Source organism: Fusarium redolens (genome assembly GCF_020744475.1).
Source record: "Fusarium redolens strain MPI-CAGE-AT-0023 chromosome Unknown BKA55scaffold_40, whole genome shotgun sequence".
Classification (NCBI taxonomy): Eukaryota; Fungi; Ascomycota; class Sordariomycetes; order Hypocreales; family Nectriaceae; genus Fusarium; species Fusarium redolens.
In genome coordinates, this window is record NW_025763703.1 from 139127 (window position 1) to 162417 (window position 23291).

The window sequence follows — 23291 nt, forward strand, 5'->3', positions numbered from 1 at the left end:
GTTAAAGAAACAGTTAGTTAGCTGTGGAGGGTCATACTCTGCTTGACAACCCCGGAGTTCTTTAGGTCACTAACATGAATGGTCCAATGAAAATACGTGCTTACTAGTTCTGGCTGCTTGTGACGAGGAGGGCTCAAGGTATTTAATTGGACCATAGAATTTCCGTGGACCATCTTCGTCCTCCTTACAGCGCCGAGTCTTTACGGTCGCATTCCTACAGCCCGGGGTTGTTCACCTTCCGGCCTGGAATGTAGGCGACCTGTGGGTAATTCTTGTGAAAATGCACGGTGCAGCGCCTCAAGTGTTGTCATGTTAACTCCTTATTACTGTAGAACAAGCTCAAGCCAGGCTACATCACCCAAATCCCAGTATTCCATCCAAGCTTGATTCAAAGATTTCTCATGAGTGCGTATCTAAATGCTTCAAGTTCGCTTTCTTAGAAACAGATCACTCCACAGAGCATAATACCTCCCCCTCAGCTAAGGCTTGTCCCTCTTGCACTTTATAGTTCAATTGACCATCGCCATTAGCGGCGATGGTCATTTCCATCTTCATACTTTCAATAACGAGGACCTTCTGACCAGCACGCACAACATCACCTGTCTGTTGGAGAAGCCGCAACACCTTACATGGCATCGGGGCAAGGACAACAGTGCTGTGATCAGCGGCAGCGTCAGCGACAGTTGACACCCGCAAGCTTTCAATATACGTCAGCGTGTCGAATGACTTGAACGCGATCCATGTACCCAGCACGGACGAGTGGAACAAGATGCGATGCGGTTGCTGGTTCGCAATCGGAGAATCAATGATCTGACCATCAGGAAATACCAGAGTGCCTCTGAACCGTTGGTTGTTCAGATCTAAAACAACATCCGTCTGGTTACCGGTACTGCCCAGCGACTTGATCTCGATATTGACATGGGGAACTTTCGTCAGAGAATCTGCTTTCTTCAGATTTGTGATAGAATTATATATAGCTGCAAGGCGTTTTGGACTAGTTCCCTGCTCGTACTCGGTACCACTGCGAACCTTGTCGAGAATGGAGTCAAGTGCTATCTGATGCAGCCTGTGCTCAAGATTTCTTTGTCCCTGGCGTGGAAGCCAAGTAGACAGTACAACCTGCTCGAAAGTTACGTCGGTAGAAATGGGTTTCTGAATGTCGACGGTAAGAATATGACTGAAGTTGTTGGCTTTGTCCTGGTCCTGGTTGCGGAAGCGTGTCCCAATGCGTCCGAAGTGATGATCATGTCTGCGGCTCGCAGCCGCCTGATTCCAGAGGTATGCTGCTGGAACAGCCGTGATATGTTTACGAAGTTCCTCAAGTGGCCCACGGATTGGATGCTTCAGCAGTTTCTCGAGCCTGCGCTCGATGAAAGATGTGGTGTAGGCGGGGTTTCGGAAATCGGGATGAAGCAAACAACTCTGCAAAAAGAGCTGATTCGTCTTCAAACCCACACAGAGAGAATGAGATAGGACGGAAATCATACCTTGGATAGCGTGAGCTCGATCAGGTCCCCAAACGATGATCTTGGCAATCATCGGGTCGAAAGACATGGTGATGTTGGTGCCACTGGCAACGGCAGTTTCGAACCGTACTCTTCCATGCGGCACTAGACTGGGATCCGCAGGTCTCCAAGCATGAATGATCCCCAGTTCAGGGAGGAATTGACGTTGGGGATCCTCTGCATAAAGTCGACATTCGATAGAATGACCGGTAATGGACATGTCATCAAAGGGAAGTGTTTTGAGGTTTCCACCAGAGGCAACGAAGAGCTGAAGCGCAACAATATCGAAGCCTGTCACTTCTTCGGTGATGGGATGCTCGACTTGAATCCGTGAGTTGACTTCGAGGAAGTATTAGCTTGCCGCATTCACGTCCACGATGAACTCGACGGTCCCCGCTCCCTCATATCCTATAAGATCCCCAATCTCACACGCCGTGTCGCACATGGCCTTTCGCATCTTTTCTGATAGCCATGAGCAGGGTGCCTCCTCGATGATCTTCTGATGTCGGCGCTGGACGGAACAATCTCTCTCAAACAATGAAATGACGTTGCCATGCTGATCACCAATTATCTGAACTTCGACATGCTTTCCGGCCTCGATATACTTTTCCAAAATGCAGTCACTGGAGCCGAAAGAGCGTCATGCCTCGGACTCTGCCCTCTAGAATTCAGGCTCGAGCTCATCAGGTGTTCGAACGATTCGAATTCCCTTGCCCCCTCCCCCGGCAGAGGCCTTCAGTAGAAGTGGGTACCCAATAGCATCTGCCGCATGTCTCAGCTCCTCCACTTCTTGACTGGTGCCGGAGTAGCCTGGAATAAGAGGTATGCCTGGGCCGTTCTTTGCCAAGAATTCTTTGGATTGACGCTTGTTCCCAAGTGTTGAGATCGCTTGGGCGGTGGGACCTATAAAGACAATACTGGCTTCCCGTATTGCGGTTGCGAACTCCGTATTCTCGCTCAGATAACCATATCCGGGATGAACAGCGTCGGCTTTGGCTTGTTTTGCAAGACGCAGAAGCAGGTCGATGTCCAAAAAAGGACTTCCCTGAGACGAGTCTCTGGGGGGAATGCGAATGGCCTCGTCCGCCTCGAGAACGTGTAAGGATCCTGCATCTCTATGCGCAAAGAACGGCAATCATGGTGTTAGAGAGAAGTTCTGTAGGTTTCGGGAGGGAAGGAAATGAGAACGATTGTAAAAGAGCGTGTGCAAACTTACTCGTCCGTGTAAACAGTGATTGACGTTAGTCCGAGAAGACGATAGGTGCTGATAATGCGGCAACAGATCTCGCCGCGGTTTGCAATAAAGATGCGGTCCAACTTGGGAGATCCAGCGGACACCGCCGCAAGATTAGGCAAGAACAATGGACTTCTCATGTTATCATTCGTAGAATATTTGTTGACGTGATGGAGCTGCTTCCAGGTATGAATGTCTTTGCAACACAGGAGATTGTATGGGAAAGGCAAGGCAGTTCCATGAAATATTGATTAAGAGTTCCTTACTGGCCTTATTTGCCAGTAGGGTATTGGCCAATGGGTTACAGAATTCTCGCCGCTCGTGGATGTACTGTAAGTTCCGTGGAAGAAAACGTAAAGGCGGCTAAGTAAGCGCTAGCTCCACTATCGAGGCTTATGAGTTGACGAAGGGTTCTGATTGCCGAGGAACCAGGCCGAGGCAAGCTCCTCAAGTCGCATGTCGAACGACAAGCAAAATCGTGATCTTCATGTCTTATGACGAACAATGCGAACACATGTTTTAGAGATAGAGCCTGCCACTGCAAATTCAAAATTGATTTGATAATTGGACGGCTGCGCGTCGAGGCCCTCGTTCCTGGACCGGTGCCACCCACCTTAGGTCCATGTGGAAGAACCATCTGAGTTATTTGGGAGGTACATACATCTCGACTTTACTACACAGATGGCCTGTACATTTGTCAGGGTGTTGCCGCCATGATCAATACCGCAAAACAACTACATTAGATCGTATATGTTCTATGGGCCCACTCAAGAGAGGCAAAGGAGCGCCCCATGATAGAATGAATCAATTGGTTGTAAAACCGATAATTTTCACTAAAGTAGCTGTTCACTCAGCTACAGGTACAGCATTGAATATGCAACTAGGCCTCCATCAGACACGGCTTTGATGATATTCCATCCCGTTTGTTAGCAGAAATCGTGCTGTTTCTGCTAACCTACAGTAGTAGGACTGAGTACAGAAATTTAGACTTGGCGTAAGGAAAGCTCGCCAGTAAACTTGTACACGGTAAAACTCGACATCCTGATTATGAGAGCCTTTCTAACTGTAAAACCTACTCTGTCTACAAATCCATGGCTTACGATAGCCACTGTTGTCAAAGCTTGACTTTCTGCGTCTCCCTCAATTGATCCCAGTCAATATTGCGCTGACTAGCTTGGAAAGCTGCCAAGCCCTTGGACGCCTCGCCACTGGGCTTCATCATGCGCTCAAATATCTGCCTGATACATTCGTCTTGTGCTCTAGACCCCGGTTCTGTCCATCCTGAGCTTACGAGAGACTTGATCATAGCCGATGCTTCGGGTGCACACAGTTGAAGCCTGCTGATATAGCCGTCCGTAACTCTATCCAGCTGTGCCACGTACGGGGCAATCACGGCCACTATGCCACGTTGCTTGAGCTCCTTTGCGCTTATAGTCCGCGCTGATAGCATTGCCTCCCTTGAAAATGCAATACCAAACTCTCGGATGACGTACTTTGAAATGGTTGCGGGGGCGAGCCCTAATTTCGCCTCGCTGAGGGTCATGCTTGCGTCTGCCGTTGAGATGCGGATGTCACAGGACAAGGCAAGGCCAACACCGCCTCCGAAACAAGGACCGTTGATACTGGAAACGGTGACTTTGGGCGAGTTATTGATGACTTGAAACAGGCCGGTAAGTAAATCGAACTGCACATTGGTTGCTGAATCGCCCTTGGCCACTAATGACCTGTCTTTAGAGAGATCCATGCCAGTGCAGAAGAACTTGCCCTTCGCGCTTAGCACAATGCGTGAGACTGTAGGGTCTTGACCGAATGCCTTGTATAGCGACGTAAGGCCTTGAATCATGGCCTGAGTCAAAGCATTTCCGTTCTGTGGGCGATTCAGGATAATCTTGACAGCTGCCCCAGATCTTAGGACCTTGAGACCATCAAGGTCCCTGACCTCCGACCATAGTTTCGAAGGGCTGCTGCCACTGAATGCCTTTGGAACTTCTGTGGATGATAGCTTGAGCTTGGCCAGGTAGGCAGTGCCGGCACGGCTTCCGTTACTGATGCCCAGTGTCCCGCATATCCAGTGACTAGTCTCTACCAGCTGAGCTATATCTATCCCAGTCCGTATGCTACTCTGTTCAAACATATAAACCAAGTCCTCCGATGCCAGATTTCCGCGGGCCCCGGGCGCAAAGGGGCATCCGCCAAGGCCAGCTACGCTGCTATCAAAGATACGCAGACCGCAGCTGTACGCCTCCCATGCATTGGCAAGGGCTTGGCCATAGGTGTCATGGAAATGCCCAGCGAGACTGGTGACACGGATATTATGGTCGAGAAGTAATGATAGTAGACGTCGTGTTTGTCCGGGAGTTCCAACACCTGTAGTATCCCCCAACGAGACCTCATGACAACCGGCTTCTATGAGAGAGGTCACACAGCGCAATACCGCTGCAGGAGGTGTCGGTCCGTCATAGGGACATGCGAAGATACATGATACGTATCTGACCCTTGTTAGCGATGCAAAGAGCTATGCGGGAATTGATTGAAGATGACTTGTTCTCACTTACCCTCTTACGGAAATGCCAGCGCATTTTGCTGCACGTGCGACGTCAACAGCTCTTTGTATGCCTTGTGCGACGGTGCATTTGATGTTGGCTTTGGAGAAACCCTCAGCCGCGCTGACAAACACGGCGACCTCTTTCACTCCAAGTTCTTGCGCAGCGTCAAAGCCTTTCAAGTTCGGGACCAGAACTGGTAAACTCAAGCTGCTATCCTGGAGGAGCCCGCTAATCTGTGAGTGAGTCAGTAGCTCCCTACAGTCTGCGAGTTGGGGAATCGCCTTTGGCGACACAAATGAGGTAAGCTCGGCTGCCTTGAATTTGCACGCGAGTAGCCTCTGGATGAGCTCATGCTTGATTGGTGTTGGAACCCTCGTCTTGATGTTCTGCAGACCATCCCGTGGACCGACTTCAACAATACGTACAGAGCCGTGGTCTACAGTCATGATGGAGGGGCGCATCCACAGGTCGATTTGACAATACAATTAGCAAAGGGTGGTGTAAAATCGGTTTTAATTTTTCTCAATGGCATCAAGGCATGCTCGCCTTTTCCCCATTCTCTTTTTTCGGTTAACTGCACTCCCCTCTCATGGCGTGTGCTTTCGCAGAGAACTTGGACCCTTGGTAAAGGAGCTTGCTACCTACCTAAGGAGTTACCGCTCTGAACCCTAGGTTCCGGGGATGTTGTGGTTGTTGTCTTCCGTGGAGCTACCCATTGCGGAGCCGCTCACAGGGCTCTTCTAAGGTGAGGGAATCATGCGTTGCCGAGGCTCTTGGCCCCAATTTACAAGGGGTTAAAGGGCGGCTAATCTTGGCTTACCATCCGAGCACGCAGCTTATACGCCTTACCTCAATAGACTCGGTATGGTTTCTTGAACTGATTACCAGTAGCTAGCCTTGGGCCAGGGCCTCATTCATTAGGAGCACATTCACCTTCTCCCCATGAGTACCAAGTCTTCGACTTTTGTTGCGAAATTGGACTAATAACGCGCGTGAACACATTTTTGTATTAGTCCGAGACATCCGCCATGTCGGCAGCCAATTCCTTTCCACTCCAGAAATCGGATCCGAGCACTCTGCTTGACGACAGCCGCTATGAAGCCTGGACTCAGCTACTCGATCAGCATAATGACATACTTCGAACCGCCAGCTCAGAAGGCACCGAAGCTTCCAAGACGCGCCATCAAAGCAGGGGACAACTTCTCGGTGCGTTTCACTGAGCGCATACTTACAATATGTTGTGGACTGACATTTTGTTAGCTAGAGACCGTGTTAGCCTCCTGTTGGATCAACATTCGCCTTTTCTTGAATTGTGCGCCCTTGCTGGGCACGGGCTAGACTCTTCGAGTCCTTCGGCATCACTGGTAGCTGGTATCGGTACTGTGTCGTATGTTGTTACATCCATGACAATCTGAGCATGTTTTTGCCACTCAGTGAGCTGACTATAGGCAGTGGAAAACTATGCCTCATTCTTTCGCATATTCCAACACTGAGCGGAGGCGCGTGGAATGAACTTACCGGTAACGAATAACACTGCCGCACAAGGAGGCAGCATCGTAACTAACATGATGCTAGTATTGAAACAGAACCGTGTAACGCAGGTCGCAGGTGAGAACAATCTTCCCATAGTTGCTCTGGTCCAATCTGTGAGCCGGTTTGTCTTTCGACTTAAAAGTACAAAAAATGTTAATCTAGTAATTAGGCTGGTGTCTTCCTCCCCCAACAGTTCCGCGTATTCCATAAAGGAGGACAGATTTTCAGAGATCTCGCTGTGCGCAGCGCCTAAGGAAAGCCAAACTGCACTGTGGTGTTTGGCTCCTCGACTGCGGGTGGCGCTTATCACCCAGCTATGTCTGACTATACGATATTAGTGTAAAATCAAGCCCAGGTGTTCCTTGGGGGGCCGCCTTTGGTCAAGATGGCAACGGGTGAAGTAGTTGATGCTGAAACTCTGGGCGGAGCCAATATGCATGGCTCTGTTACTGGACTTGCAGATCAGGTTGCCAGCGATGGGTATGATACCCCATCAGAATGAGCTATGTGTTCTTGGGGCTAATTGCCCAGTGCTGCAGGTTCGATGCCATTCGGAAGGCTAGAGATTGGGTCAACACCCTCAATGTACCTACAGTCGACCGACGGAGCGTTCCGCAGGCCCTTCCTCCTCGGTATTCCTCGGACGAGCTCTTATATATTGTTGATCCTGATATCTGCAAGAGCTTGAATATCAGAGAGGTTTTGCTCCGAATCGTCGATGACTCGCGCTGGCTTGAGTACAAACCAGAATTTGGCCAAAACATTGTGACATCATGGGCAACTATTCACGGTTAGTGGTCCGGTATCCACATATTAAGCTAATATACTGACGGCACAAAGGCCATCGGGTGGGCATGATTGCAAATTCCGTACCCGTCATCAATGCCAAGGAAGCGATGAAAGATGCTACCTTTATCAAGTTGTGTAACCAACAGTAAGTCCCATGACCATGACCATGACAGAAAGGATACAAATGGCTTATATCCAGGAACACGCCTATCGTCTTCTTTCATAACGTGACTGGCTTTATGGTAGGTGCAAAGGCCGAGCAATCGGCTATTATCAAGCATGGTGCTCAGTTAGTCTCAGCGGTCAGTTGCTCCAAGGTGCCTCACCTCTCTATCATCGTGGGTGCTTCCTACGGTGCTGGCAACTATGCTATGTGTGGGAGGGCATACCAGCCACGTTTTCTCTTTTCTTGGCCTTCAGGTCGTTGCAGCGTCATGGGCCCTGATCAGCTTGTCGGTGTAATGCAGTCTATTGGAAAGAGCGGCGCACGCAACTCAAAGCCAGGGGATGAGCTCCGTGACGAGGTGTTACGCGATGGTAGCTGCTATAGGACAAGCTCAGTATTACTGGACGACGGTGTTATTGATCCTCGCGATACAAGGGATATCTTAGGGTTATGCTTAGACACAGTAGCCTCGACTGAGATCCAAGGCGCTGAGAGCTGTCAGGGCCTGGCAAGGCTATAGGGGTCCTGGTTCCATATATTGGCGCAGTCAGCGATTTTGAATTGCAACAAGTTACTAACTAATAGAGAGTGCTTCCGAAGATTTAGTTCTTGTACATAGAATTCTTTGCCCCTTATTACACCAATACTACATTTACCCATGAGCTCTACAGAGAGTACTCCGCCAAGTCATAATTAAGAAAAATCGTGTACCTTATATGGTCAAGATCCCAGTGGTATGAAGAACAAGAACGGGAGAGGTCAAGGTAGATAATAAGAAATCCAAGTAAGTTTTTGTTAGCGTTTTAGTCGGCGTTATCGCTGAGAGCAGTTCGGATTAGAACTACCATCGTGAATATATTTTTCATGGGGTCTAGTGTCGTAGCAGTTTATTTTATGGGAGAGATAGCTATTCTCGTAGGAGGCCAACAACTATAACCTGATAGACTCACATAGCTATATAGCTATATAGCTAATGTCACTATGTTATGATTCGTTTGGCCTTCGTCAAATATCATAGTTTAGCCTCTCCCCGCCTTTCCGCATCCCCTTTCAGTAGCCGCTTTAGAATCTTGCCACTTGGACTCTTCGGTAGCACGGGTATGAACTCAATACCTCCCCGTAGCCATTTATAATTGCTTTTATGCTCTTGGACGTGCCTGTTTATAGACTGCCTGATTGATTGGTTGCTCAAACCGGAACATGCTGATGCAGACTGAACAACGAACGCCTTAGGCACTTCATTGCCATTATTGTCCATGCTGGCTACTACTGCACAGTCAGCTACAAAAGGACTGAGGAGCAAGTGGGCCTCAAGCTCAGCTGGTGCAACCTGGAAGCCCTAAATTGCATGCGTACATTAGCCTGGAAGTCATGATAGAGGGTTTGTATGTGGAAGGTGCGCATACCTTGACTTTGATGAGATCTTTGATACGATCCACAACAAATAGATGGTCATGTCCTTGGGGGGACTTCTTCACTATGACCTCATCACCAGTGCGCATCCATCTATCGCCATTCTCATCTGACACAAAAGTCTCCGCATTTGCCTTTTCATTGTTGAGATATCCCATGACCAAGGTTGGGGACTTGATCCACAGCTCTCCGCGCTGCCCGTATTGAGTAACATCCCGACCTTCTGGATCAACAACACGAGCTTCCACGCCCGTGACATACGATCCGGCAGAACCAAACCAGATATCGAAATCAACAGATGAGCTTGCCACGCTCGTCGTCTCAGTGAGGCCGTATGCTTGTCGCACTACCCACGATGGGTAGAGCTTGGCCAATGTTTCGGCTGTCTCCTGACCTAGCGGTGCGGCGCCTGTGAAGATAGACCGGACGCTCTTGAGATCGTAACGAGACATCAGTTCCGGACTCTTGGTCATTTGAACGATGATGGGTGGTACCAGAAACAGGTTGTTAATCGCATAGTCTTGGATTGTCTGCAGACATGACTTGAGCTCAGACTGGGGTAGTACAACGATACTATCGCCGCGCCAGGCACTTGCGTGCGCAATCACTACTAGTCCATATATGTGGCTGAATGGCAGCAATCCCAACACACTCTCTGTATAGAACTTTTGATCTAGCTTCTTGGCACGATCGTCGCGGAGTTTTTTCTCAAACAAAGATATCTGCAAAATCGCAGTGATGACGTTGTGGTGTGATATCATGACCCCTTTCTCGATCTGACGTTAGCTCGCAGTCATGTAAATATTTCTGGCTAGTGATCGGTACCGGAAGACCAGAAGTGCCGCTCGAGTAGCAGAGGAAGGCAACCTGAGATTTGCCTTGACCTTTAGTCCATTTCAACGGCTCAAGTCTTGGTAGCTGTACGCCCTCCTGAACCAGTTTGCTAGTGCTCTTGAATTCTGGGATTATTGCGCCTGTATCAAGCTTCTCAGGATAATCCATCAGGTATACCAGATGCCGAGGGATGCCAGCTTCCTTTGCGGCCCGGAGCGCTGTGTCCAGGAGCTTCGCACACGTAAAGATTGCACCAGCCTTGGAGTCTCTCAACTGATATGCGAGGTCAGTTGCAGAATATTGCGCATTAGCAGGTGCCGCCACACCTCCCAAACGACGGATGGCCCATACGACGGGCAGGTAGTCGATCTACATCAGTAGATGCCCCAAGTTAGCCATTATTCATCATCAGAGTATTGGGGATGTACCGTATTGACGCTGAAGATGCACGCCACTTTAGCTAGCGCATTGTTTCCATGGACATCCCAGCCCAGCTCTCTACCGATAGCGGCAGCTAAATGTTCGACTTGATCTCGAACCGAGGTAGCTGACTGGGCCTCTCCTGAAACTCCGCAAATGAAGAGCTGCCTAGAGTCCTCAAAGGCTCTGCGTCCGTACTTTTCGTCGAAGATAAAATCAACAATAGAGACATCGGGTGCGTGCGAGAGCGTCGGCGCCCATTGCGGCTGCTTGAAGCGCATCTTGTGCAGGTGGAATAAGGCGTCGAAGCTGAACAGGTAGGAATGCACCACTCAGATGATTCGCCGAAGCGCTTTTTTATCACATTCTGTAGGGAAATCGGCGGCGACACAGACCATTGAACGGATAAAATAGAAAAGACAGTAGGAACACGACAAGATCAGCATTCAGCTACCTCAAGTCTACCCACTATCCCCGGAAAGGGTTTAGTATCCGTGGAACTGAAGAGACTGGTACGTCGGTAGACTCGCCTTGTGCATTTTGCTTTTGCAAAGAGCATTAATTCATTAATAGCCGAGGTAGAGGACGTCGGGAAAAAGAGGGTCGGGTCAAGATGGTCCCATAGTTATGTTCGTAACAAGATCCGGGGGATCCAGGTGGCTGCTGCAATGTTCCACGGATATCATACCCGTTGGCCAGCCGACGGTAAGCGCCGCGTTTCAAAATGCCCTTGCTTTTGTTCATCTATCCCAGTGACATTGGCTCTTGACAGCGGACAGTGCAGTACGTATGTGTATCACTTTTCAGGGCTGTAGGTATTTTAACACTGCGATGTATGTGCGTCTATCATATCACCAGCTGTGTCGCTGCGCAATTGCGTGTCCTTGTGCGGAGACAACGTGTTTATCTCCCTGGAATCCTGGATCTCGCCAAATCCTAGACCCGTAGGGCGGGGCCATGGTAAACACATATAGATAGATGCACCGATTCCCAAGGACTCTCAGAGACATTAGCTGTAGTTAATCTTAGAGAAGTCTGAAAAAGACACTCTCCACCATAACATCCTCGCACGCAGCACCATCGATCGACATGGCTTCTGAAGAAGTGAAAGCTGGTAGTGGCTACCGTCGCTACTTACCTGAACCTGGTTAGTTTTGTATTAGCAGCAACACTGTAGCCACAATACAGTTCGCAATCAGTTGAGTTAACAGGTAACGAATGCAGACTCGTACCCTCTCTCCGGGATAGAAACAAAAGACATCTACAGCTTTTCTAAACAAGCCTTGGTCGATCCACGTGTTAGCGAGCTCTTTCACAACTGGGCGAAAAGTCTGGACACTCCGTTCTTTGGCTTGACGACTGACGGTACCAAGCGGAACGATCTTTACAAGCTCGAGGACGAGGGAGCTCCCACACTGGCAGCAGTCATCGCTGCCAATCAACTCATCGAGCAGCTGACAGTCGATGAGAAGCTGCGAGCTCTTCACCCCCTTGAGGGCGAAGACTGGTTCGTTAAGCCACCGTAGGTTCCGGGATCAACAGCTCACAATATGACAGGAGAAAATGGTCAAACACGGAAATCATTGCTTTTGACATTGGATTGAGGCTCGAGGCTATCGACCAACCCAAAATTGATCTTGTGTGGGAGCTCGTCAGGGCGTCTCTGAGCGAGATTGGCTATACCAAGATCAAGAACGCAGTCAAGATGAACCATTTCTTGGGAGATCTTGCTAGCAACCACGTCATACTGAATGAAAACAGCTACTTGTATGAAGACGTTTATCCTGCCTTTATCCCCATATTATTATAGAGGGCTGACTACTTGCAGCTTTATGATGTTCGGCCGGCCGTCTCAGCAGGAGCCTTGGGGATTCTCGCTATCTGGACATCACCTGTGCTTGCATGTCTTCTTTATCGGCAACCAGATAGTTATTGGGCCAGCCTTTATTGGCTGTGAACCTAATGTAAGTAGGGACTGAGTCCCCGTTCGTGGAACCACAATCTCACACCAACGTGCATTGCAGGTCATCGACGAAGGCCCCAATAAGGGCATAGAACTGTTTCAGCGCGAGTCTACTTTGGCCTTGAAATTGATGCAAAGCCTCACGCCAATGCAGCAGAGCCAGGCACAGAAGACTCCTCTGATCCACGAACCGGAGAAGCCCGGCTGGAACATCGTGGACCAGCGTCACTACGGAGGCACTGGTAAGGATAATGCGATAGTCCCTTACGAAGGAGTGATTGCGAGTACGCTATCGTCTGAAAACATAGACCTGCTTGTCTCAGTGGTTGCGGCGTTCCATGAACTGTTGCCGTCAGAACCGCTCAGTCACCTGTTAGGCCGGGTTCGCCAGCACTTGGCTGAAACCTACTTCACATGGACCGGAGGATTTGGTGATGGTGATGCATTCTATTTCCGCATCCAAAGCCCTGTCATATTCGTTGAGCTAGATCACCATACGGGTATCTACCTCACCAACAAGGTCCCTGAGAAATACCATATTCACACAATCCAGCGCTTCCCCAACGGCAACGACTACGGCAGGGAGTTGATCCTCCAGTGGAAGGAAACGCACCCTGGTATGCCGCCCATGAAGCGGATGGAATACACGAGACCGCTCAATGACGAATATGCGGTTGACACAGGCTTTCCCAAGTATAGAGCTCAGATCCTATCCACCCTTGAAAGCGGCATCATCCTGGCCAGTGTCATCGGAGAGGGCGGATGCGGCCCAGGCCTGCACTATCATCATGTTGATCAGTTGTACTACTTAATTCGCGGTACGATGAAGGTCCGTTTGGGAGACGAGGTGCATGATGTGGCCACGGGCAGCCTCGTCTTCATCCCAGCCGGACTGCCGCACTGCAACTGGAACAAAGGGCCTGGCGCGGAATTCCACCTTGAGATGATCATTCCTTCGCCGCATCGGCTCGCCCAGATCGCATACATGATTGACAAGTCTGAGGATGTGCCCAAAGAACGTCGAACCAAGAAGAAGGGCTTCGTACGCTCTGTCAGCTCTGCCCACCTCAAGGAGCCGCTCCCCGGCTTCAAGCTGCTACCACTGGCGGATCCGTCTGTCGGGTCCGAACAAGCCGTCGTCCTCTATGCCGAGGTTAAACCCGGCACAGGTGGGCCTCGCACTCATATTCATGAATTTGACCAGTACTACTTTGTCCTGGAAGGCGAACTGACAATCGAGGTGGCCCTGCAAAAGCACATCGTCAAGCCGGATACCCTGGTAATTCTACCGGCCGGGGTGCCACATCGCCAGTACAACCAAGGAAACGTCACAGAGAAGCATATTGCTATCAATAGCCCAGCACCGGAACCTGGCCGCTTCTGGGACTACGGCGTGGATATCACTGCTAACGGTGACAACCATTATGGAAACCTCAACGCAGCACGTGAGGTAAATGATACGCTTCTGGCGTCTTGAACTCGAGATACCATCAAGTTAATTCATGTAGGAAGAACTGTGATAGGAGCCCGGGATCATGGCGATGGCCACTACTAGGTACAAGGGTAGAGAGATAGATTTATGCTGAAAACGAATATCTTGCTGTTTCATATTACAATCGAACATTATCCTCTTGGTCCTTTCAACCAATAATCAAGACGCAGAAGTATCTTAGTCTACTCCAAATCACATCGCCTTATCATTTTTGCTCAGAAGTCTCGTTCAGCATACCGCCCGACAGCTAGTTCAGCAGAGTTGACCATGTTCTTGATCAAATTCGTCAGTGAAGCGGCTAACAAATGTTTACTAGACATGCGGCCGAGATGAATCCGTATGACTCGGAGATATTCGAGATTCGTTCGGGCAGACACCTTGGCCGGGTTACTGGAGATGTCTCGATAGATGATAGCCATGGCTGATAAGAAGTGATCAGAACGCGATCTATGGCCCCGGTTAACACACAAACATCGACCTGCGTAAATGGGCATCGCAGAGAGGCAGTAGCGGACACCTACCTGAACGACCTTGCACGGGTATTCGCATCAGTCATGCTAAATTACGAGTTAGCAAGGAGCATGGCAACTTGGAGGCCGGACGAGGAGACTTACGCATTCAATGTTCTAACCACGGCCAAGCTTGCGCCTACACATATAGAAGCACTGGCACGCATTCGTGGAGCCGCAAAGTCTGTCTCGCTAGCTTTTGGTCGATGCTTGGTACTGGACCAGTGGATCATCTGTAGTAGGTTGTGGTAGTCCAGATGCAGCATATAAATATCTATATGTGCATCGCCATCCAGAATCATTTGTTGATCCGGCCGAAATTCCAATGGGAGCTCTTCCTTCCACTTCATCAGTTCTATATCGGCTTCCTCGAGGCAATTTGACCGTTGTTCTGGAGAGGTCGAGGTTGAGAAGGCATTGTTGATCTTTTGTTGAATCCGAGCCAGACCTAGCTTCCAGATCAAGACTTGTGACAACGGCCAGGATATTTCGCTGACTTGCAGAAGATCCAACTTGCCCGAAAACAACTCGGTATCGCACTGTGAAGGCTGGCAGATAGGCGGCCTGCCTTGGCTCATGGAAAGTTGCCTGGGTACTTTTAGCAAGCCCTTATACCAGATACAATAGGCTCGGGGCTGGGTGCTCTCACGCATCTAATATGAGCGTTACTGCCCACAACCTAGTTCGCAACTTGAGCTGAGAATGTTCCAGACCAAAGTCCTGTGGCGAAATCAAGTGCAGGCCCACGGACTGCGCGACACGCGCTACGAGACCACACAGAACCCATGCTATGCTCCACTTACTCCAGTGGATATTGTAAAGTACCTGCTGCAAAGTAAACAATTGCGATGAGAAGGGTAAATTGAGGGGTACCCACATGAAGTAGGAGCACCTGCACGGAAGCAAGACTGGGTGTCGCCATCGCGTAAGGAAACAAGTTCCAAGCTAAGGCATAAAGTTTTTCATAGTCTATCGACCTAGTGGCGGCTGGGGAGGATCTAGAGGATGCGCCGAGAGCCATGATGAGGTAAAGGATAGAACGATCCAGGACCCCAAGGCTTTGGTGGCCGTTGTAGACGTAGCGATCAAGAATAAGTCTCACCTCGTCTTGGTCGGCTACGGGGTGGGATGGGTATGTATCCTCGAAAAAGGCTGCGTGGTGGCTAGGTCAGCTTGGTGCATCGTATCAGAAACTACTCACCATTTAGATATTGCACGGCCAATGTACTGCAAGGTATTTGCTGTCGGGGAACATCGGGGATGTCGGAGCACGAGATCTCGTCGCACATGGGACCAGAATCCACAATAAAGCCCAACGACTCCGAGTCGGACAAACGAGGGCCAGTTTCACGAGATTCGTAGACACATCTGGCTAGAATGGCCGCGGTGGATGTGAAACCTGGGAGGAGTGAATTAGTCAGAAACGCGGGCCGTGGGAATGCCATGTGCGTCCTTACCAAGGAACTGGCTGCTTCCTTTCTCCTTGCGGTGGAATATGCCAGAAGAAATAGCCCCAGCCGGACTTGTAGGCTGGGACAGCAATTTGTCCATGCCGAATATCCTACCGACGCTGCCTCTGGCATCTGGGCGGGCCATTGGTCCAAGTGTCATCGAGGGCTCAGTTACAGGCGGCGACTCCAAGGCGAGTAACTGCTCTGCGGCTACGAGTTCGTTCGGTGGGTTACAACTGGGACCAAGGGTATCAAAGTCCCAGAACTCTTGCGGAAATCCTATGTTAGCGTCAAGCATGGCATGATCCAATGCAACGCTTGTGCGAGGGCTAAGAAGGGGATCGGAGATATTTTCTGATACGCTGGCGGCGCCGGCCAATGCAGCATCCAACGACTCTTGGTCGCTTTCTACTTCGGGAGACGGCCGGGAAAGCTCATGGGCTTGGGCTGGGGCTGGATCGGAACAAGAGGGCTGCTCGTCGTGGGAGAGCGTAGGGTCCGGGTTATGGTTATAGACTTGTTGAGGAGGACAGTCTGGGACATTCGTAGCAGCTCGCGCTCTGCGTCTCGTAGCCTTACGACTGTCTGGCCTTGAAACGCACTCGGCACCGTAAAGCTGGCAGTTCAAGCACGGCCTCTTATCGGCAGTACACTTGAGCTGAAGACGACGAGGTTAGAAGATGGGACAAAGATGATGCATAGACACAATTGCATCGAAATAAGTCAAACATACTCGTTTACGGCGGCAGTACTCACAAGCGCGGCGCACGCGTTTTCCAGCCGGTGCCGGTTGCTGAGCGGCTACATTTATAACTGGCAGTGCCGCTGTCGCATTTGAAGTGCTTTGTCTTTGGGTTGGAGGGCCTTGACTGGCAGTGTCCATCTTTGCGTAGTGTACCGTACGGGGATAAGAAGAGGATGACAGGCTGGAGAAGTAAGATTTACAAATCGTTGGTTGTCAGCATAAGCCCCCCTTACTCATGGATATGGGAGTAAGGGTTAGCCAAAACATTCATAAGTTCAGGGTATACTTTTCTTAAAATATAATAATACCTTATACCTATAATCTTAAGTAGACTATTTAAAGCTAATTAAAGGTTTCCTAGACTTAATAGCTATTTTCTAGAATTACTTATAGAGTTTTAAAATATAATAATAAAAATAAGGTTAATAGTCGTAATGCTCTACCTAGAAGTCTTAGCTTATATTTAATTTAATTAGGTTTAGCGCAAAAAGCCAACTACTAGAATCTACCTTTTAATCTTAAATAATATAGATAGCTTTACTAATATAATTTATAATGCAATAAATCTAATAATTTAGCATACTAGCTCTATAATATATTAATATATATAATTAGTATAGTATATAGTAAATATATAATTATAATACCACTTATAAGAGATGCCTACTATAAACTTTTTCCTTATAATAATATTATTATATATATAGTAAACTTAAAAACTACTAATAAATATCTTACTTTTAGTTATTTCTTACTTCTTATTTATAAGGTCTTTAAGCTAATTAATATTATAAGAAACTATTTTTTTTTTTTTTACCTCTTAGCCTATATAGACTAGTATATACTGTAATACTATTAACCTATAAACCTATAACTGCTGAAAAAAAATAAAAAAAAATAATAAGGTTTAATTGCTATATAGGCCATAGCAGCTACTATAAGGGACAGCAAGTAATAATTATATTGCATTATTAATTACTTAAAAAACGCATAAAGACCTACTATACTAATAAGGTAATAAGAATAACTACTTCAGCCAGGCTATATAAAAGATAATATCTTAAGCCGCTCTAAAACGCTAAGGCCGTCCCCTAAGGAAAGTGCTATAAATAAAAGAGGAGCGGCTTGCCTTATAATGCGCGTAATTATAATAATACTACTAATAATAATATAGATAATCTATTAATTCCTACTATATTACTATTAGATTATAAAATATAGAGTTTATATATTATTACTAACCTTATCTACCTACTTTACTATTAACTATAAACCCTATTATTAGCCTCTACCTAAAGCTATATCTTAATATATTAATACCTTTAAAGCAAGATATAATAGCCAAGCCTACTTATGTAGGTAAGGCAGATATAGACCTAATAGCAGCACTAATATTATAAAATCCACCTATCTAGAACTATTATAAGAATTTATAGGCTGTATAGTTAAGTTTAAATAATATACCTAAAGATAACTATAATCCGTTATTTAAGGACTCCTAAATATAACTTAAGCTTATATTATAAAGATAAGATAATACAGGAGATAGCTATAATACAGTTATTAATAAAGGCAAAGCTAATTCTCTATACCTTAAAGCTTAAAATAAAAAGCTATAGGATTTAGTTAATAAGGTCTAGTAGTTATTTATTATAATATCGCTAGATAGTAAGGCAATAAGGAGGGATAGTGGCAATAGTATAGCAAGAAGTTTATAAACCTATAAATTAGGTATAGCTTTATATTAATAGAGGGTACTAATACGGCTTACTAAATATAATTAAATTACTAGTAGCTTCTAGCTTAGCATTTTTATAAAGAGATATAAAATCCTTAACTTTACAATCTTAAGGCTCTGCTTAGTTATTATGTAAATTTAATAAAGCCTAAAGACAAAGCTATATAATATTATCTGCAATGCCATTATTGTAGTTATAAAATATAAGCATATTAGAGGATAATTAGGTATAGCGGCCTTATACTTACTCCTTAAATAACTCTTTTAATAAAGTAACTTTATAAGCTTATAACTATAACGGATTTCTTTTACTATTAGCTATAGGTATATAAAGGTTTATATAGGAATACTTAAGCTTTATTAATCATTCTAGTACTATATCGCCATCCTCTAATTTATTACTAAGAAGGTTTAAAGTAGAATAGATCTATTATAGGCTTTACTTATAGAATCTCTATTATCGGCTAAAACGGAAAGACTACCTTACTACTAATAACATTCTCTATAATATATAGCTGGCCATTAAGCTAAGCGGCTGTTAGGATGTTATAATACTTATACGCGCTATCTATCTTAATAAGCCTTAAAATAACTCTATCTAGCTAAGCTAGGCCGAGATTAAAGATATAAGATAGCATAATGCCGCAATACTATTAATCTTTTATCCAGGTATTAAGGAAGGGGTTAGTTACTAATTACTTGCTATTTATTAGCTAGCATGGCTGCATTTCTTCTTTTGCAATTTACTTAGAAGTTATAATAACTACTACTATTCTACATTCTAAAATATCTATAACTTAATACTTCCAGACTCTGCGCCTATATCTATTTGCAATATACTAATTACTTAACAAGTAAATAGCTAAATATATAGTATTATAGTTATAAAATATACCTAATAATTTCTAACTATATAAAAGCAGTATTATAATAAGGATTTAATAATAAAAGATTAGCCTAGGCTACTTAACTAGATATAGTAAGAGCTGTATTTATCTAAGATATAAGACCTAGACTTATAAGAGGTTAATGCTATATTATACTAGATCGAGGTAATATCGCAATATTTAGGCATAATAAATCACAGTGCTACCTCTATTAGCAGTAGGAGGAGTAGTAATAATAATATAGTTACTATCTTAAAGCCGGCTAACCTTATACTACTCCTGTTTTAAGAGTAGAGCAGACTAATAGGATATATATCCTGGCAATATAAAGAGGACTACTCCTCCTAGTTAGCAGATATAACTATAAAGTAAGGTATCTCCCTAAACTGTTTTTTTCTATTAGATATTATAAAGAGGTTAGAAGGTATAACTAAGGAGGATGGCATAAATAGGCCACTACCTTATATCCTTAACCCTATAAAGGATCTCTTAAGGTCTGGTATGTAGGAGTCCTTATTATTAGATGCTAGCCTAACATGCTATAGCAGACCCTATAAAGCCGCTATAGAAGGCTTAGTAGAGAGTAAACAAGATCCGCCCTATCTCTATATATATTCTAATTATAGCACTTAATATCTAGAAGATAATAGGATATTATTATCTTATAATATTAATAGTCTTTATAACTTCCCTATATCCCTTAATATAGCCTAGCTAGGGATTTAGTAATATACTTAGTTATATGTTATACTTAACTTAATTAATAATATCTATCTAAGTATAGAAATCCTAGGTATACATAAGCAAGATAGCGCGGTAATAACCCAGCCTCTCTATACTATCCCTAACTACTGCCTTAGATATATTATTAGCCTTGCAGATACGTTTATCTAGGCCTTCTTCCCTGCCCTTTTCTCTAGCAAGCTCTCCAATCCTTATAGCCAGACCTATATTCCTAAAAAGAACTTTATATACTAGTATAAGGAGGTAATGCTGCCTGCTATATAAGCTATTATTAATAATAATAATATACTCTAGTATATCCTAAAGATATATACTATTATATCTTTAAACTGCAGTATGCCCCAGAAAGCATTAGTAGCTCTAGCAGTAATAGAGGAAGATAAGGCTAATATAAAAGAAGAACTAAATAGGTTTACTAAAGCAAAAAGACAAGATGGTCTGGCCGCATAGCCGGGGTTATAATGCAAGTACTTCTATATCACGCTTTAGTCCTGCTACCTTACAGCTTTATAAAAAGAGATATATTCCAGGGCTGCTCTCTGGCCTAAATATACAGGGTTGCGACTCTATATAGCTACTAAGAACACTAAACTAATATAAATACGGCCTACGTTTAAGTCAGCACTTATAGAGTGGCAGTATTACTAGAATTCTGTAGTTAATAAGGTATATATTAATCTAGATATTACTTATATTAATATTAGCCGCTAGATAACGCTAGCTAATACAGGATTATATAGATATATACTTATCTAGCGCTATTACTATATAGATAGGCTCTGGCATTACTGGCTATAGTAAAGCTAGATCTAAAATTAGCTATATTATTATAAGGAAGATACTTATAAAGACAAATCAGGCAAATATTAGGCTCTGCTAATCTGCAGGATAACCTATCTATTTATTACTCTTTGCAATATAAAAGACATAACTATTACTCCTAGTTTATTAAGCTAGGAGCTTTAAAACAGTCTTATATATAGCTAGTTCTATAACCTTATTAAAGTTCCCTTTAATATAGCTAAGCAGTACCTGTTCTAGAACCGCTATACCGAGAGTATGGCGCTAGACCTATTATATCTTAGAGATTAATATAACTCTATATAAAGGGTATATGCCTACTAGTCTTAAGTATAATATACTTACTATCTAAGTAAGCTCTATATTTATTATAATATTCCTACTATTAACTAGGATAATAATAATAATAATAATAATAATAAGATATATTATAAAGAATTAATACATTACCTATTTATATATAATATATATATAGAAGATAAGGTATTATTAGCCCTTTTATGGCGTATTATTAGTATATTCTTATTTAGCCCCCTGCAGGATAGGTTAGGCAATAATAAAGAAGATAAAGAGAGGGACTATCTATTCTTCTCTATTTCTTCTTAAACAATGGCCTGTTTCCTCTATACTAGCGTTAATTAATATTATTTCCTATTTAAGTATATAAAATCGCAGACCGGCTTAAAATATTTACTTCCTAAGACTATTATTATAGTAGCAGCGCTTTATAGACTTTAGTTTAGCTATAATTATTCCCTTATTGCAAAAGAATTAGTACTTTAGGGAGATAAATAAATATTAATATAGTATATAAGAGTTAAGGGTAAGGAAGCGCAGATTATTAAGGTAAAGCAAGAAGGGCTAGGTCTAAATAAGATATTTAAGTTATATAGATTTAGCTAGTAGCTACTAAGGAAGTTTAACTAGAATACCTAGTAGTTTACTTCTAATATTAGTAATTAACTTGCTATAGGTAATAACCTCCTATACCAGGATTATAAGCATTAATAGAAAGTCCTTAAGGATATTTAAGATATTTATATTTACATATAGCAAGCCTAGAGTTAGCTAGGGCGATATTAAGTATAGGATAATACAGCAGTAAAGAGACTGTGGCTTAAATACTTATACTTTATAATTATTAAGCTCTTTTAGCAGGATATCTAGTATATAGCCTTAAAGAGTATTAGCTAGAAGACGGGCTTTAATATAATAAATAAGGCATTAATAAGCTATTTAGTATCTAGTTTACTAAGCTTATGCTATAATAGGCTATTAAACCTGTTTTATAACTATTAACGTAATATAAGCTATATAAGACTGCACCTTATTGCTAGAAATAAAATACAGTTAATAAGTATAAAGGATCTCTTTAATAACCTATTTTCGCCGAGCTCTACTAGCATGGCTATAAAGCATCGGAGAGGGTAGGCTTTGCTGCCCTACTATATTATAACTTATTCAAGCATTAAGCTTATAGAGATAGGTCTTAAGGCAGCAGCCGCAATACAGTAATACATATAGCTAAGGCAGATTATATTATTAATATATTAAATTCTGCCCTAGCTATTAGATATAAAGCTTTTAATAATAATAAAGGAAAGCCAGGCTATTAATCTTAAATACTAACTTACCTAGGCTTTAATTATCTATAATACCCTATTAGATAAGTCTATAAGGCACTATAAACTAGCTATACTAATATAAAAAGTTAATAATATAAATTACTATATCTCTATATAAGATAATCTATTACAGCTATTATTAGAGGTATATAAGCATTATTTCAGCATTACTAGGTAGGTAAATAGCTTAGATAATATAAAGCTATACTACTACTAGTCTGCCGGGGATTTAGTTAAGAGTATATATAACTATATTAATATTAATATACTTTAACTTAGCTATGCGGTTAAGGCATATAATAAGGGTTATATCTTTCCTATTATAGAAAGAGGCTATCTGCCCTAACTATAGATAGTTATATACATCTAGGATAAGACTTTAAATAAACTTAGTTAATTATTTAAAGAACTATTAGAGGCAGGCAATATTAACCCTAGCTCTCTAGTTATAAGTATTATACCTAAAATCGGATAATCTTATATATTTTTATATTCTGCAATACAATAAGCTAAGCAAGATATTATAAGAGATCTAGCAATATAGTTACGAGGATGTTATTATTTATAGCTACTAGCTAGGAAATATCTATAAATAGCAGATAAGCAGGAAAGGCTCTAGAGATATTTCTAATAGCATAGCTATATATAAGCTAGTAAGGCTGTTGCTAATACGGATTTAATCTATTTAGGCAATATGAGTTTAACCGCATAAATAGATAAAATAAATAAGTCATAAAGGCCATAAAAATATTTAAGAAAGGCAGTTAGAGATTAGATAATAGCTAAGCTAAAGTAATATAGTAATTACTATAAAGATTAATTAAGATAGGCAGAGGCTTCTTTATAATAGATAGTATAATAGTTACCTTTTATCCTTATAGTAAAGATAATACTAG

At 44.0% G+C, this 23291-nt stretch overlaps 6 protein-coding genes across 6 annotated transcripts; 2 read left to right on the plus strand and 4 right to left on the minus strand.

Moving 5' to 3' along the window:
• Nucleotides 1-323: 323 nt before the first annotated feature.
• On the minus strand, nt 324-2879 carry BKA55DRAFT_681910 (uncharacterized protein; the record flags this gene model as incomplete). Its single annotated transcript, XM_046198279.1, has 5 exons — nt 324-413; nt 469-1844; nt 1935-2109; nt 2203-2620; nt 2722-2879. The coding sequence occupies 5 exons, from the start codon at nt 2877-2879 to the stop codon at nt 324-326; spliced, it is 2217 nt and encodes a 738-aa protein (XP_046040902.1).
• Nucleotides 2880-3763: 884 nt separating this feature from the next.
• BKA55DRAFT_587334 (hydroxymethylglutaryl-CoA lyase) lies at nt 3764-6040 on the minus strand. The gene is made up of 3 exons (XM_046194645.1): nt 5931-6040; nt 5295-5754; nt 3764-5228 (listed from the first exon to the last, which is right to left on the minus strand). Exons 2-3 carry the CDS (start codon nt 5744-5746, stop codon nt 3854-3856), a joined length of 1827 nt encoding a protein of 608 aa, XP_046040903.1. The 5' UTR covers nt 5747-5754; nt 5931-6040; the 3' UTR covers nt 3764-3853.
• Nucleotides 6041-6152: 112 nt separating this feature from the next.
• BKA55DRAFT_668901 (propionyl-CoA carboxylase beta chain) lies at nt 6153-8341 on the plus strand. The gene is made up of 9 exons (XM_046197922.1): nt 6153-6491; nt 6546-6672; nt 6738-6805; nt 6861-6931; nt 6988-7056; nt 7174-7298; nt 7358-7608; nt 7659-7752; nt 7807-8341. Exons 1-9 carry the CDS (start codon nt 6314-6316, stop codon nt 8291-8293), a joined length of 1470 nt encoding a protein of 489 aa, XP_046040904.1. The 5' UTR covers nt 6153-6313; the 3' UTR covers nt 8294-8341.
• Nucleotides 8342-8748: 407 nt separating this feature from the next.
• Nucleotides 8749-11070, minus strand: BKA55DRAFT_629176 (uncharacterized protein). The gene is made up of 4 exons (XM_046196918.1): nt 10449-11070; nt 10012-10389; nt 9180-9956; nt 8749-9112 (listed from the first exon to the last, which is right to left on the minus strand). The coding sequence occupies exons 1-4, from the start codon at nt 10719-10721 to the stop codon at nt 8786-8788; spliced, it is 1755 nt and encodes a 584-aa protein (XP_046040905.1). The 5' UTR covers nt 10722-11070; the 3' UTR covers nt 8749-8785.
• Nucleotides 11071-11497: 427 nt separating this feature from the next.
• BKA55DRAFT_722916 (uncharacterized protein) lies at nt 11498-13010 on the plus strand (the record flags this gene model as incomplete). Its single annotated transcript, XM_046201038.1, has 5 exons — nt 11498-11587; nt 11665-11947; nt 11998-12207; nt 12269-12404; nt 12465-13010. Coding segments are annotated over exons 1-5 (1233 nt in total), but the record flags the coding sequence as incomplete, so codon positions are not given.
• Nucleotides 13011-14412: 1402 nt separating this feature from the next.
• On the minus strand, nt 14413-16738 carry BKA55DRAFT_722918 (uncharacterized protein; the record flags this gene model as incomplete). Its single annotated transcript, XM_046201039.1, has 6 exons — nt 14413-14452; nt 14510-14992; nt 15208-15556; nt 15606-15803; nt 15862-16389; nt 16612-16738. 6 exons carry the CDS (start codon nt 16736-16738, stop codon nt 14413-14415), a joined length of 1725 nt encoding a protein of 574 aa, XP_046040907.1.
• Between the last annotated feature and the right edge of the window lie 6553 nt (nt 16739-23291).